This window comes from Hyla sarda, chromosome 11 (genome assembly GCF_029499605.1).
Source record: "Hyla sarda isolate aHylSar1 chromosome 11, aHylSar1.hap1, whole genome shotgun sequence".
In the NCBI taxonomy this organism is placed as follows: Eukaryota; Metazoa; Chordata; class Amphibia; order Anura; family Hylidae; genus Hyla; species Hyla sarda.
Window position 1 is genome coordinate 73,050,048 of NC_079199.1, and position 13,142 is coordinate 73,063,189.

At 41.5% G+C, this 13,142-nt stretch overlaps 1 protein-coding gene across 2 annotated transcripts in view; it reads right to left on the reverse strand.

The window, feature by feature from the left end:
• Positions 1-13,142, reverse strand: part of BAZ1A (bromodomain adjacent to zinc finger domain 1A) — a 353,746-nt gene that overhangs the window by 139,646 nt on the left and 200,958 nt on the right. For both annotated transcript variants that reach the window (XM_056545400.1, XM_056545399.1), the window contains exon 16: positions 5,526-5,636. In XM_056545400.1, coding sequence (XP_056401375.1) covers positions 5,526-5,636 — 111 coding nt within the window. The remainder of the gene's footprint in view (positions 1-5,525; positions 5,637-13,142) is intronic.

Below are 13,142 nucleotides of genomic sequence, written 5' to 3' on the forward strand. Positions count from 1 at the left end.
AGACCCCATTCACACTATAAAGTTGCTCCATTATAAGACCCGTTATAAACTTCCATTAGAAAAGCCTTAAAAACTGCTGTTAAACAGCCGTTACAAAATCCCATTAAAGTCTATGGGATTTTTTTTTATTATCAGTTATGACCTGTTATAGCCCATCATGAATAACGGATGTTATTTGTGACTGAAGAAAAAACAGCACATGCACTAATTTTTCTTCCGTCACAAGAGAACGGGTAAATTAACGGCCATTTTTTAAATTGAAGTCTATGGCAAACGGATGAGTCTTTATGTAATCCGTTTGCACCTGGTTTATAATATCAGTTATTACTTCTGAGCATGCTTGGAAGAGGTGACATCAGCAGACTCCTGCAGTGCTGAGGGACTACTACTACTCCCATCATGGAACAGACTTATTTCCATGATGGGAGTAGTAATTCCCCGGCTGCGGGAGTCTGCCAGTAGCTGGGGAGGCTACATTAGTGTTCGTACTACAACCCCCATCATGGAACAGACTCTGTTCCATGATTGGGGTTGTAATACAGGGGCTGAGGGATTGATCGCACCGGGTCTCACTCCTGAGACCCTATGCGATCAGAAGTTATTAAGAAGGGGAGCTGGCGGCATGCTCCTCAACCCTGCGATGTATCGTGCGTTTTACTTTAGTTTTTAAATCTCCTGCCGGGAGCCCTGAATGGTCGGTGCAGAAGAGCCATTCAGGGCTCCCGGCGGGGTTTTAAAAATTAACATTGTAAGTGGTAGTGGGGGCCATATGTATATCAAAAGCTCTCTTGTGGGGGGGGGGGGGCAAGATATAAAAAAGATAGGACTCCGGCCGGCGCATTTGTAAATATATACCCCCCGCAGTGTATTTATAATATGCCACCGCAGCGCTATATGTTTAAAGTATTCTAGCAGCAGCCCATCGGGCCAGCAGCCAGCCGGCCCGATGATGCTGTTAGAATACTTTTAATACATAGAGCTGCGTGGGCATATGTATATAGAAGCGCTGTGGGGGGGCCAGATAACCCTATATGTCTGGCCCCCACAGCGCTTTTATATACATAAGCCCCTGAAGCACTATGTATGAAAAGTATTCCATCATCATCATCGGGCCGGCCGGCTGCTGGCCAGATGCGCTGCTGCTAGAATACTTTTTTCACATATAGCGCTGTGGTGGCATATTCTGACAAATGCACTGCACGGAGGCACATTATAAATACGCTGAGGGGGGTATACATTTATAAATGTGCCAGCCGGGGGCATATTATAAATGCATTGGGGGCGAGATATATAGGCTATATGTCTGCCCACCCTGTAGCACTATATATCTTGCCCCCCCCCCCCCCACACTGCTAAATATCTTGTCTCCCCCCCACAGCGCTAAATATCTTGTCTCCCCCCACCCCACAGTGCTTTTAATATACATATGGCCCCCGCTGCCACTCACAATGTTCATTTTTAAAACCCTGCCGGGAGCCCTGAATGGCTGCTCGGTACTGGCCATTCAGGGCTCCTCGCGGGGGATTTAAAAATGAAAGTTAAAACACACAATACATCGCAGGGTTACGGACCATGCCGCCCGCTCCCCCTGCTTAATAACTTCTGATCACATGGGACCTTATGAGACCTGGTGCGATCAATTCCTCAGCCCCTGTACTACAACCCCCATCATGGAACAATCTCTGTTCCATGATGGGTGTAGTAGTACAAACCCTAATGTAGCCTCCCCAGACACCGGCAGATTCCCGCAGCCAGGGAACTACTACACCCATCATGGAAACAAGTCTGTTCCATGATGGGAGTAATAGTAGCAGTCCCGGCTGTGGGAGTCTGTAGGCAGAAGTGTTAAAACAGCCATACATGACGGATGTTATAACCGGTCTTAACGGATGAATATGTCGGTTATTTTGACAAACGTTATTCAGCTGTTATCACACGTTATTTCATCAGTTATTGTACATTCGTTTTTACAGAGAACACGGATGTTTAATCACGGATGATTACTCAGGGGAAACTGTATTTAATAGAACAAATCCCTTATAAGCAAATGTCATAAGCAAACATCATAAAAGGAGACCAAAATTTAGAAATTTTAACTATAAAAAAAAAAAATCACAAGAAATATTACTGAAGCACTCCCAGATGATCGAAAAAAAAAAAGAAAAAAGTGCAGAGGCAGAGCAGGGAGATCAGATTTACAGCTTACTCTACTTCACTTCTGCATCAGAGCGTTTGCTGTGAGTGCAAGTCCAACAATGATCATAATAATGGCAGCGGTTGGCATCTGTTTCCCTCCATATGGTTCCTGTCCAAAACGCCATCTCTGACAAGTCATTTATTATCTAGGAGAGGAGATCGTTCCTTGGTGTGATAAGAGATTCTCAATATTAAACAGACATGAAAGCCGCTCATCAAAGGTGGTTGTGTAGCAACATACACAACAATGGTAAGCGTATCTGATAGTATGCAGGGATGTGGAATTTCTATCGCCCGACGCCCGGGACTAGCAGTTTTGGGCGCCGGGCAGGTGAATTTGTCCGGCCCTTAGCAGGGCCGGACCTGACAAGTGCGGCGGATCTGCAGTCTGTATGGAGCGGGCTCCCGACTCCTGCCCGCTCCATACTCTGCCGCCTGTGTCCTCGGAAGCAGAGCAGGGGAGATGAGAAGCTGTGTATTTGTCTTCTCTCCCCTGCTCTGCAGACGTGCGGAGGGAGATGAGGGGGCGTGGCTTCTTGCTCCCCGTGCAGACCTGCGTCCTCTGCCTTCACTCCCCCCAGCTGTAGCTTCGGAGAGCTGAGGGGAGGAGGCACGTCTGCACGGGGAGATGCTTGCGGCACTCTGGGTGTATGGAGCGGGCTCGGGACTCCTGCCCGCTCTATACTCTGCAGCCCCCGGCTGTTCTCAGTAGCCGGGGGCCGCCGCTAATAGCCAGCATGTGGCGATCGCCGCGGCTGGCTATTAACCCTTTAGATCGCCGCTGTCAAAGCTGACAGCGGCGTCTAAAGGGACATGTGAATGCTCCCTGGTGGGCTAGTGGGGTGGATCGCCCCCCCGCAGCGCGATCGCAGGGGGGCGATCCACTATAGAGGTAGCCGGAGGACTTACCTCTGCTTCCTCCTGTCCCGGCTCTGTCATTGATAGATCCTGGCTGGACCAGGCTCTAGCAATGGATCACAGAGCTCACAGATTAATAGCGTTCAATAGAACTCTATTAATCTGTATGAGGAATCTAATGATTCCTCCTAGAAGTGTAATGAAGTGTAAAAAAAAAAAAAAAAAAAAGTTTTAATAAAAGTTTGAAAGACACATTAACCCAGTGGTCTTTAAAGTGTGGCCCTCCAGATGTTACAAAACTACAATTCCCAGCATGCCAGGACAGGCGTTGGCTGTCCGGGCATGCTGGGAGTTGTAGTTTTGCAACATTTGGAGGGCCACAGTTTGAAGACCGCTGCATTAACCCCTTCCATGTTAAAAGTTCAAATCACCCCCTTTTCCTATATAAAAACATGCAAACATAATAAAAATGTACAATTACGCACGAAGCGATACCAAATATGTTTAACCTATTAAAATATAAAACATTATGGATCCCGTACGGTAAATGTAAAAAAAATACCAAACCACAGATTTGCAATTTTTATAATGTCCCAGAAAAAAAAGTTAAAAAGCGATTAAAAAGTCAGATCAATACCAAGATGGTACCGATACAAAAAACTTATTATGGTGCAAAAAATGAGCCCTCATACAGCCTGGTATGTGGGGAAAAAAATAAAGCTACAGGGGTTAAAAAATGGCAATGAAAAAAATTTGAAAAAGTCCAGAATTAGTAAAACATGATGTAAACGATACAAATCTGGTATTCCTGTAATCAGGCGCCTAAAGTATAAAACTAACATGTTACCTCAACCACAAGGTAAATGGCGCAGAAAAAAAAAACCCACCAAATCTGCACAATTATCCTTTACTATTTCAATTTCACTTCCCTTAATATATATATATATTTTTTTGGTTCGGAGAATATGTTATTGAAAAATTAAAAGGTATCATTATAGTAGGTAGTTATGGCTATTATAGGGCGAGGAGGAAAAAACGAGAGTGTAAAAGCGAAAATTGGCCGGGACAAGTGGATCATCATGAGGGACAAGTAGATTTTGCTCCATTTTAGTCCCGTGGACAAGTAGTTTTTTATAAAATTTCCACACCCCTGGTATGGTATCCGCAGCCCTCCAGCAAAGCAATGGTAGACAGTCGGTATGGCTTCAAAGTGGACGCCGGCTCCACATGGGGCAGGATACAAGCAGGAAAAGGCAAAGTAAAATCCAGGTAGTTTATTTCCCAAAATGCAACGCGTTTCGCTGATGAAGCTGCTTTCCCGCAGCGAAACGCTTTGCATCTTGGGAAATACATTTTTATTTGCCTTTTCCTGCTTGTATCCTGCACCATGTGGAGCCGGCATCCCCTTTGAAGCCATACCGACTGTCAAGTTGTTAGGCATACATGTTTTCACAATTATGATCATTTTGCACAATAATGTATACATTTTACTGTCTGTGATAAAGATATAGGCCACTATTTGCACTTTACTGCATACTACATGGTAAGATTATGTACACATGCAGTTTTTCATATTTATCTAGCAAATATTTCATAATTATTTTAATATGGATTGATATGTAATTGATCATTTCACTTTATGCTTTGAATATATACCAACTTAACGCACAATGGGGGAAATTGAATTTATAATTGATTTTACCTTGTTTTTGTGGAGTTAATTTGTCGCACAATCCGTGTCAGTTGCTGTCTTAGAGACTTTTCATTGCGACTTTTGCTTTAGAAACTTTCTAAAGTAGTGAAGCTATTTCGCAGTATGGTTATTTTGCAGTGGTCAGGAATTTATCATAGCAATGTCACATAATTTGATGCAAAGCCCTAAATTTGACGCAAACTTACACCAGCCTTGACCTGGCTTACAAAATGATGAATAGCATTTTTAATAAGTCGAACATTTTGATGCACGGGTTAAAAAGTAGTAGAGGAGGCAACATATTTATCACATGCCCTGCATTTAATCAATTTGGCACACGTATCAAGTTTCCACCACACAAAGTGTCAAAAGATGTTCATTCATAAAACTATTAATTCCCCTCCATGTTTTTCCTTAAGAAATAATGCAATAAACAGCTGTAATATTGCTAATGTAACATGAAATAAATGCTACACTTTTTTTTCATCATCTATAAGTGCTGCAGTGATCTTTCATTTGGATGTTTGGTTGGACCCTATGGACCTGGGTTACACAAGGGTTTGAACACCTGCTCTATTAACCATCTTCTGGTGTGCTGCTTTTTCTCTAATGTACTATACAAATTTATATATATATATATATATATATATATATATATATATACATATATATATATATATATATATATAAATAAAGTCTTGTATTAATGTATTAAATATAATTTCATTTTTGAAGTTCCTCTCACAACCCGTTATGTTTTAATAGCAGTGCTGCTTACCCTGCACTTTTAGTTGAACTTCTGTTCCCATCTTCTCTCTCTTTACTAATTTCCTTATCCTTCATCTTTAGTCCTTGCTCTTTCAACTTCTCTTCTTTACGTTTTCGAATTCTGAAAAAAGTTTGTAATAAAAATATTTCTTATGTTTATACTACATATAAAATCCAGTTATCAACAAAAGGACCAAAAAAACAATACTAAGAACAACTCAATAATAGTGGGACACTCTGAATTTACCGAATTTATGTCTATTTTAAACCAACAATCTAATTAGTCAGTATAACAATTTAATCAGTGTGAAACTGATGTTCGCAATGCAGTTTTGACCTCTTTCAAAGAATACCCTCTGGAGAACACATTTGAGCGTTTCAGACATTTATTTAAACAGTGAACACTTCCCATTTCACTGGTCAATAATGTATAGGTATGTTACACAGAAATATCAATATTTAGGGGTCGGAATAGTTATAAGGGATAGGCTTAAAAGGGTATTCTGGGGAACACAACTTTCCTCTTATGCACAGGATAGAGGATAAGTGTCTGATCGTAGGGTGTCTGTGAAACTCGCACTTAACTTCGGAGTGCTTCGTCCATCACCCTCAGAGATGAGCAGGAGTGAGTGCCAGCTCAGCCAATCACCAAGCTGAGAAAAGAACTAGTCTCTGCCAGTGACTGGCTAAGAGGGCAGTCACTCCTGGAGTCCAGTCACTCGGAAGGTGGATATGGGAGAATTTCTGTGGAAATCATGGGCGGTTCCAGCGGTCGAACACCCTGCGATCAAGTACTTATCCCCTATCATGTGGATAGGGGAGAAGTGGAGTACCCCAGAATACACCTTTAATGGAAAAAAAAACACTCCTACATCTACAAATTGCATGCTGATCAATGCTAGAAGTCTGACAAATACAATTGACAAAAAAAAAAAAAAGAATGGAAGTTGGATCTTGATTTTTAAACACATTTTATACAGGGCCACATAAAAGATTAGTACATAAAATGAGGTTTGGGATGAGGGAAAATTTGTGTAAGTGAGTAATGAACTGGCTTATTGATAAGGAACAGAAGGTGGTTTTTAACAGTACTTACTCTGACTGGGTGACTGTTACTAGTGGGGTACCACAGGGGTCAAGGACCTAGTAGAGGTATTGTAAACTGTCAATCTTTGCAGATGATACTAAACTGTGAAAAGGGGTAAACACAATAGAGGACAAAGCACTGGTACAAATGGATATGGATAGATTGGAGGCTTGGGCTGAGAGGTGGCAGATGAGCCAAAACACTGATAAAATAAGGTTATGCACATACGGAGGAAAAATTCCGGCTGGAATTATGTAATAAATGGGGAAATATTGTGTACAACTAACACCGAAAAAGGACTTAGGAGCTTTAGTTTAAAGTACATTTAACAGCAGCAACCAGTCTGTTACATAGCTGCACATTAAAGAAATAGTTTTACAACTGTACAAATCACTGGTCATACCACACAAGGAATATGGTGTACAGAAAATTGTATATAACACACACAATTTTTTCCCCTCATAAAACCGCTGCAATTGGGCCTCAGCTGTGAGCATTAACCCCTTAAGGACCAGGCCAATTTTCACATTAGGACCAGAGCATTTTTTTGGCACATCAGACCACTGCCATTTTAAGCATTAATAACTCTCGGATGCTTTTACCTTTCATTCTGATTCAGAGAGCGTTTTTTTGTTAGTGGTAAAATTTTGTCGAACTGCATTATTTCTTGGTGAAAAACGTGGAAATTTTGAATTTTTCTAACTCTGAAGCTCTCTGCTTGTAAGGAAAATAGACATTCCAAATAAATAGCAATTTAGGTCTATAATACAATAGGTCTACTTTAGGTTTGCATCATAAAGTTGACATGTTTTTACTTCGAGGGCTTCAAAGTTCAGCAGCAATTTTTTATTTTTCACAAAATTTTCAAAATCTGAATTTTTCATGGACCAATTCAGGTCTGAAGTGGATTTGAAGGGCTTTCTTATTAAGAATACCACATAAATGACACCTTTATAAAAACTGCACCCCTCAAAGTATTCAAAACGACATTCAGTAAGTGTGTTAACCCTTTAGGTGTTTCACAGGAATAGCAGGAAGTGAAGGAGAAAATTCACAATCTTCATTTTTTACACTCGCATGTTCTTGTAGACCCAGTTTTTGAAATTTTACAAGGGGTAAAAGGAGAAAAATCCTCAAAATTTGTAACCCAATTTCTCTCGAGTAAGGAAATATCTCATGCGTATTTAAAGTGCTCTACAGGCGCAGTAGAGTGCTCAGAAGGGAAGGAGAGACAATGGGATTTTGGAGAGTTTTTCTGAAATTGTTTTTGGGGAGAATGTCACATTTAGGAAGCCCCTATGTTGCCATAACAGAGGAAAAAACCCCACATGGCATACTATTTTGGAAACTACACCCCTCAAGAAACGTAACAAGGGGTCCAGTGAGCCTTAACACCCCACAGGTGTTTGACGTCTTTTCGCTAAAGTCGGATGCGTAAATGAAAAAAAATCATTTCTCTCACTAAAATTCTTGAGTTTACCAAAATTTTACAAGGTGTAATAGGAGAAAATTACCCCCAAAATGTGTAACCCCATTTCTTCTGAGTATGTACAGTACAGAACAAAAGTTTGGAGTTTTCTTTATTTTCACGACTATGAGAATTGTAGATTCACATTGAAGGCATTAAAACTATGAATTAACACATGTGGAATTATATACATAACAAAAAAGTGTGAAACAACTGAAAATATGTCATATTCTAGGTTCTTCAAAGTAGCCACCTTTTGCTTTGATTACTGCTTTACACACTCTTGGCATTCTCTTGTTGAGATTCAAGAGGTAGTCACTTGAAATGGTTTTCACTTCACAGGTGTGCTGGTGTGGGGGAGGAGGAGGTGTGATGGTGTGGGGGTGCTTTGCTGGTGACACTGTTGGGGATTTATTCAAAATTGAACCAGCATGGCTACCACAGCATCTTGCAGCGGCATGCTATTCCATCCGGTTTGCGTTTAGTTGGACCATCATTTATTTTTCAACAGGACAATGACCCCAAACACACCTCCAGGCTGTGTAAGGGCTATTTGACCAAGAAGGAGAGTGATGGGGTGCTGCGCCAGATGACCTGGCCTCCACAGTAAGGGGACCTGAACCCAATCGAGATGGTTTGCGGTGAGCTGGACCACAGAGTAAAGGCACAAAGGGCCAACAAGTGCTAAGCCTGTCTGGGAACTCCTTCAAGACTGTTGGAAGACCATTTCAGATGACTACCTCTTGAAGCTCATCAAGAGAATGCCAAGAGTGTGCAAAGCAGTAATCAAAGCAAAAAGGTGGCTAGAACCTAGAATATGACATATTTTCACACTTTTTTTTTGTTATGTATATAATTCCACATGAGTTAATTCATAGTTTTGATGCCTTCAGTGTGAATCTACAATTTTCATAGTCATGAAAATAAAGAAAACTCTGAATGAGAAGGTGTGTCCAAACTTTTGGTTTGTACTGTAATACCCCATGTGTGGATGTCAAATGCTCTGCTGGCGCACTACAATGCTCAGAAGAGGAGGAGCGCAATGAGCTTTTGGAAAGAGAATTTGTTTGGATTGGAAGTCAGGGGCCATGTGTGTTTACAAAGCCCCCCGTGGTGCCAGAACAGTGGACCCCCCACATGTGACCCCATTTTGGAAACTACACCCCTCATAGAATTTAATAAGGGGTGCAGTGAGTATTTAAACCCCACTGGCGTTTGACAGATATTTGGAACAGTGGGATGTGCAAATGAAAAATTTAATTTTTCATTTTCACAGACCACTGTTCGAAAAATCTGTCAGACTCCTGTGGGGCGTAAATGCTCACTGTACCCCTTATTACATGGAGTGTAGTTTCCAAAATGGGGTCACATGTGGGGGGGGGTCCATTGTTCTGGCACTATGGGGGCTTTGTAACACACGTGGCCTTCAATTCCGGACAAATTTTCTCTCCAAAAGCCCAATGGTGCTCCTTCTCTTCTGAGCATTGTAGTGCACCCGCAGAGCACTTTACATCCACATATGGGGCATGTTCTTACTCAGAAGAAATGGGGTTACAAATCTTGGGGGTCTTTTTCCTATTTTCCCTTGTTAAAATGAAAAATTTAGGATAACACCAGCATTTTAGTGAAAAAAAAATGATTTTCTTTATTTTCCCATCCAACTTTAATAAAAATTCGTCAAACACCTGTGGGGTGTTATGGCTCACTATAACCCTTGTTACATTCCGTGAGGGGTGTAGTTTCCAAAATGGGGTCACATGTGGGTATTTATTTTTTTGCATATATGTCAGAACCGCTGTAAAATCAGGCACCCCTGTGCAAATCAACAATTTAGGCTTCAAATGTACATAGTGCGCTCTCACTCCTGAGAATGGTGGGGCACCCGCAGAGCATTTTACGCCCACATATGGGGTATTTCCGTACTCAGGAAAAATTGTGTTACAAATTTTGGGCGTTTTTTCCTTTTACCGCTTGTGAAAATAAAAAGTATGGGGGCAACACAAACATGTTAGTGTAAAAAAATTTTATTTTATTTTTTACACTAACAGGCTGGTGTAGCCCCCGACTTTTCCTTTTCATAAGGGGTAAAAGGAGAAAAAGCCCCTCAAAATTTGTAGTGCAATTTCTCCCGAGTACGGAAATACCCCATATGTGGCCCTAAACTGTTTCCTTGAAATACAACAGGGCTCCGAAGTGAGAGTGCGTCATGTGCATTTGAGAACTATATTAGTGATTGCATAGGGGTTTACATGGGGGCATTCTACGCTAGTGATTCCCAAACCGGGTGCCTCCAACTGTTGCTAAACTCCCAGCATGCCTGAACAGTCAGTGGCTGTACGGAAATGCTGGGAGTTGTTTTGCAACAGCTGGAGGCTCCGTTTTGGAAACACTGCCGTACTTTTTTTATTTTTATTGGGGGGAGACGACGACAGTGTAAGGGGGTGTATATGTAGTATTTAACTTGCCGAAGGGCATGCTGGGAGATGTAGTTATTCAACAGCTGGAGGTATGCAACTACAATTCCCAGCATGCTGAGATAGCTGTTTGGGTATGCTGGGATTTGCAGTTTTGCAACATCTGGGAGGGCTACAGTTTAGAGACCACTGTATAGTGGTCTCAAATTGTAGCCCTCCAGATGTTGCTAGGCAACTCACCGGCTTCCATAGTATCCAGTGAGCCACATCGCCGTCCTCTTCTGCCGCCGCCGATGTGTAAGTGGCCCTTCGGCGCCGGACCCCTTCGGTTTCCCCATTCTGCCCAGCCTATTGTGGGAGGACAGAACAGGGAAACCGAAAGTTAACCCTCCAGCCCCCGTTCTGATATTGGCTGCACATTTTTTGATAAATCTCTCCCAGACATGTCTATTCTTTCTGTGGATTCCACTCGGAAATGCTTTGCTGTCTATGAGACGGCCCTTGCGCCAGCCAGACCATTCAAATGTGTGGAAAACGTCCGCCCGTGTTTTCCGGCAGAACAAGGCCTTCTAGTGGCAGCTTCCACACCCAGAAAGACTAGGAGAAAGATTTTAAGAAAATACAAAAATCCTTATATTTTCTTGACCATGTAGCATTTTGTTACAGTATCATACTCAATACCAAACTACCTGAACAATTTTGTTACGCAATCCAATATTAAAATAAATATATGAAATACAAACAACTAAGTAGAAAGATTTAACCAGGATTTTATGACAAGACAAGGTGCTCCTATTATACTAAAAGCCTATTTTACTGAACTCCACAGCAAATAAAAATAATGTAAATATTACAGAAAAAACTTTAAACACGTAATGCAACCAAACAAGCTTCAAAATAACAGTAGCCAATCATAGCAGAGCGTAGATTATATAGGTAACTGCCGCCTTGAGATCTCCCTTCTTTGCTTCTTAGCAGTGTGATCAGATAAGTGTATTTGTGCTCATTTATTTAGAATTTATATTTATTTATTCCCCATCATTGTACATATTATTTCTTATTATTTAATATATTGTTCATATATTTCTCATTATTCTTTTTGCATTATTTAACCCCTTAAGGACGCAGTCCATTTGGGCCTTAAGGGCGCAGTCCATTTGGGCCTTAAGGACGCAATTTTATTTTTACGTTTTCGTTTTTTCCGCCTCGCCTTAAAAAAATCATAACTTTTATATTTTCATCCATAGACTAGTATGAGGGCTTGTTTTTTGCGCGACCAGTTGTCCGTTGTAATGCCATCACTCACTTTACCATAAAATGTATGGCGCAACCAAAAAAATACTATTTGTGTGGGGAAATTAAAAAGAAAACCACAATTTTGCTAATTTTGGAAGGTTTCGTTTTCACACCGTACAATTTAAGGTAAAAATGACATGTGCTATTTATTCTTTGAGTCAATATGATTACAATATTTTTTTAACACTTTTTGGGGGTGAAATAGGGAAAATGGGACAATTTATATTTTTATTGGGTGAGGGGGTTTTCACATTTTTTACACTATTTTTTTTTTACCTTTTTTAAACTTATTTTTACACTTTAATAGTCCCCATAGGGGACTATTTATAGCAATCATTCGATTGCTAATCCTGTTCAGTGCTATGTATAGTACATAGCACTGATCAGCATTATCGGTCATCTCCTGTTCTGGTCTGCGGGAAGGCAGATCAGAGCAGAAGACTCACGGAAGGCAGCGGAGCCAGGTGAGGGGACCTCCGTTTGCCGCTGCGGCCGATCAGATCATCCATTTAAGTGACCGCGATGCTGCAGATGCCATGATCTGTATTGATCACGGCATCTGAGGGGTTAATGGCGGGCATCCGCGGGATCGCGGGTGTCCACCATTACCGACGGGTCCCTGGCTGCGATCAACAGCCGGGACCTGCCGCGCATGATCCAGACATTGCTCCGATGCCCGCGGTTATGCTTAGGACGTAAATGAATGTCCTGGTGCGTTAAGTACCACCTTGCCAGGACGTACATTTACGTCCGTCGTTAACGGGTTAAGATTTCCTCTTCACACACATATATATATTTCACTTCATACATACACACATATACATATATACACACACATAAACACACACACACAGTTCAAAAAATTAACACTAAGATAACACATTCTAGATCTGAATGAATGAAAAAATCATATGAAATACTTTCGTCTTAACATAGTTGAATGTACTGACAACAAATCACACAAAAATTATCAATTGAAATCACATTTTTCAACCCATGGAGGTCTGTATATGGAGTCACACAAAAGCAAAGTAGAAAACCACACTACAAGCGGATCCAACTTTGATGTAATGTCTTTAAAACAAGTAAAAATGAGGCTCAGTAGTGTGTGTGGCCTCCACGTGCCCGTATGACCTCCCCACAACGCCTGGGCATGCTCCTTTTGAGGTGGTGGATGGTCTCCTGAGGGATGTCCTCCCAGACCTGGAGTAAAGCATCCGCCTACTCCTGGACAGTCTGTGGTGCAACATGGCGCTGGTGGATGGAGCGAGACATGATGTCCCAGATGTGCTCAATCGGATTCAGGTCTGGGGAACATGCCAGCCAGTCCATAGCATCAATGCCTTCCTCTTGCAGGAACTG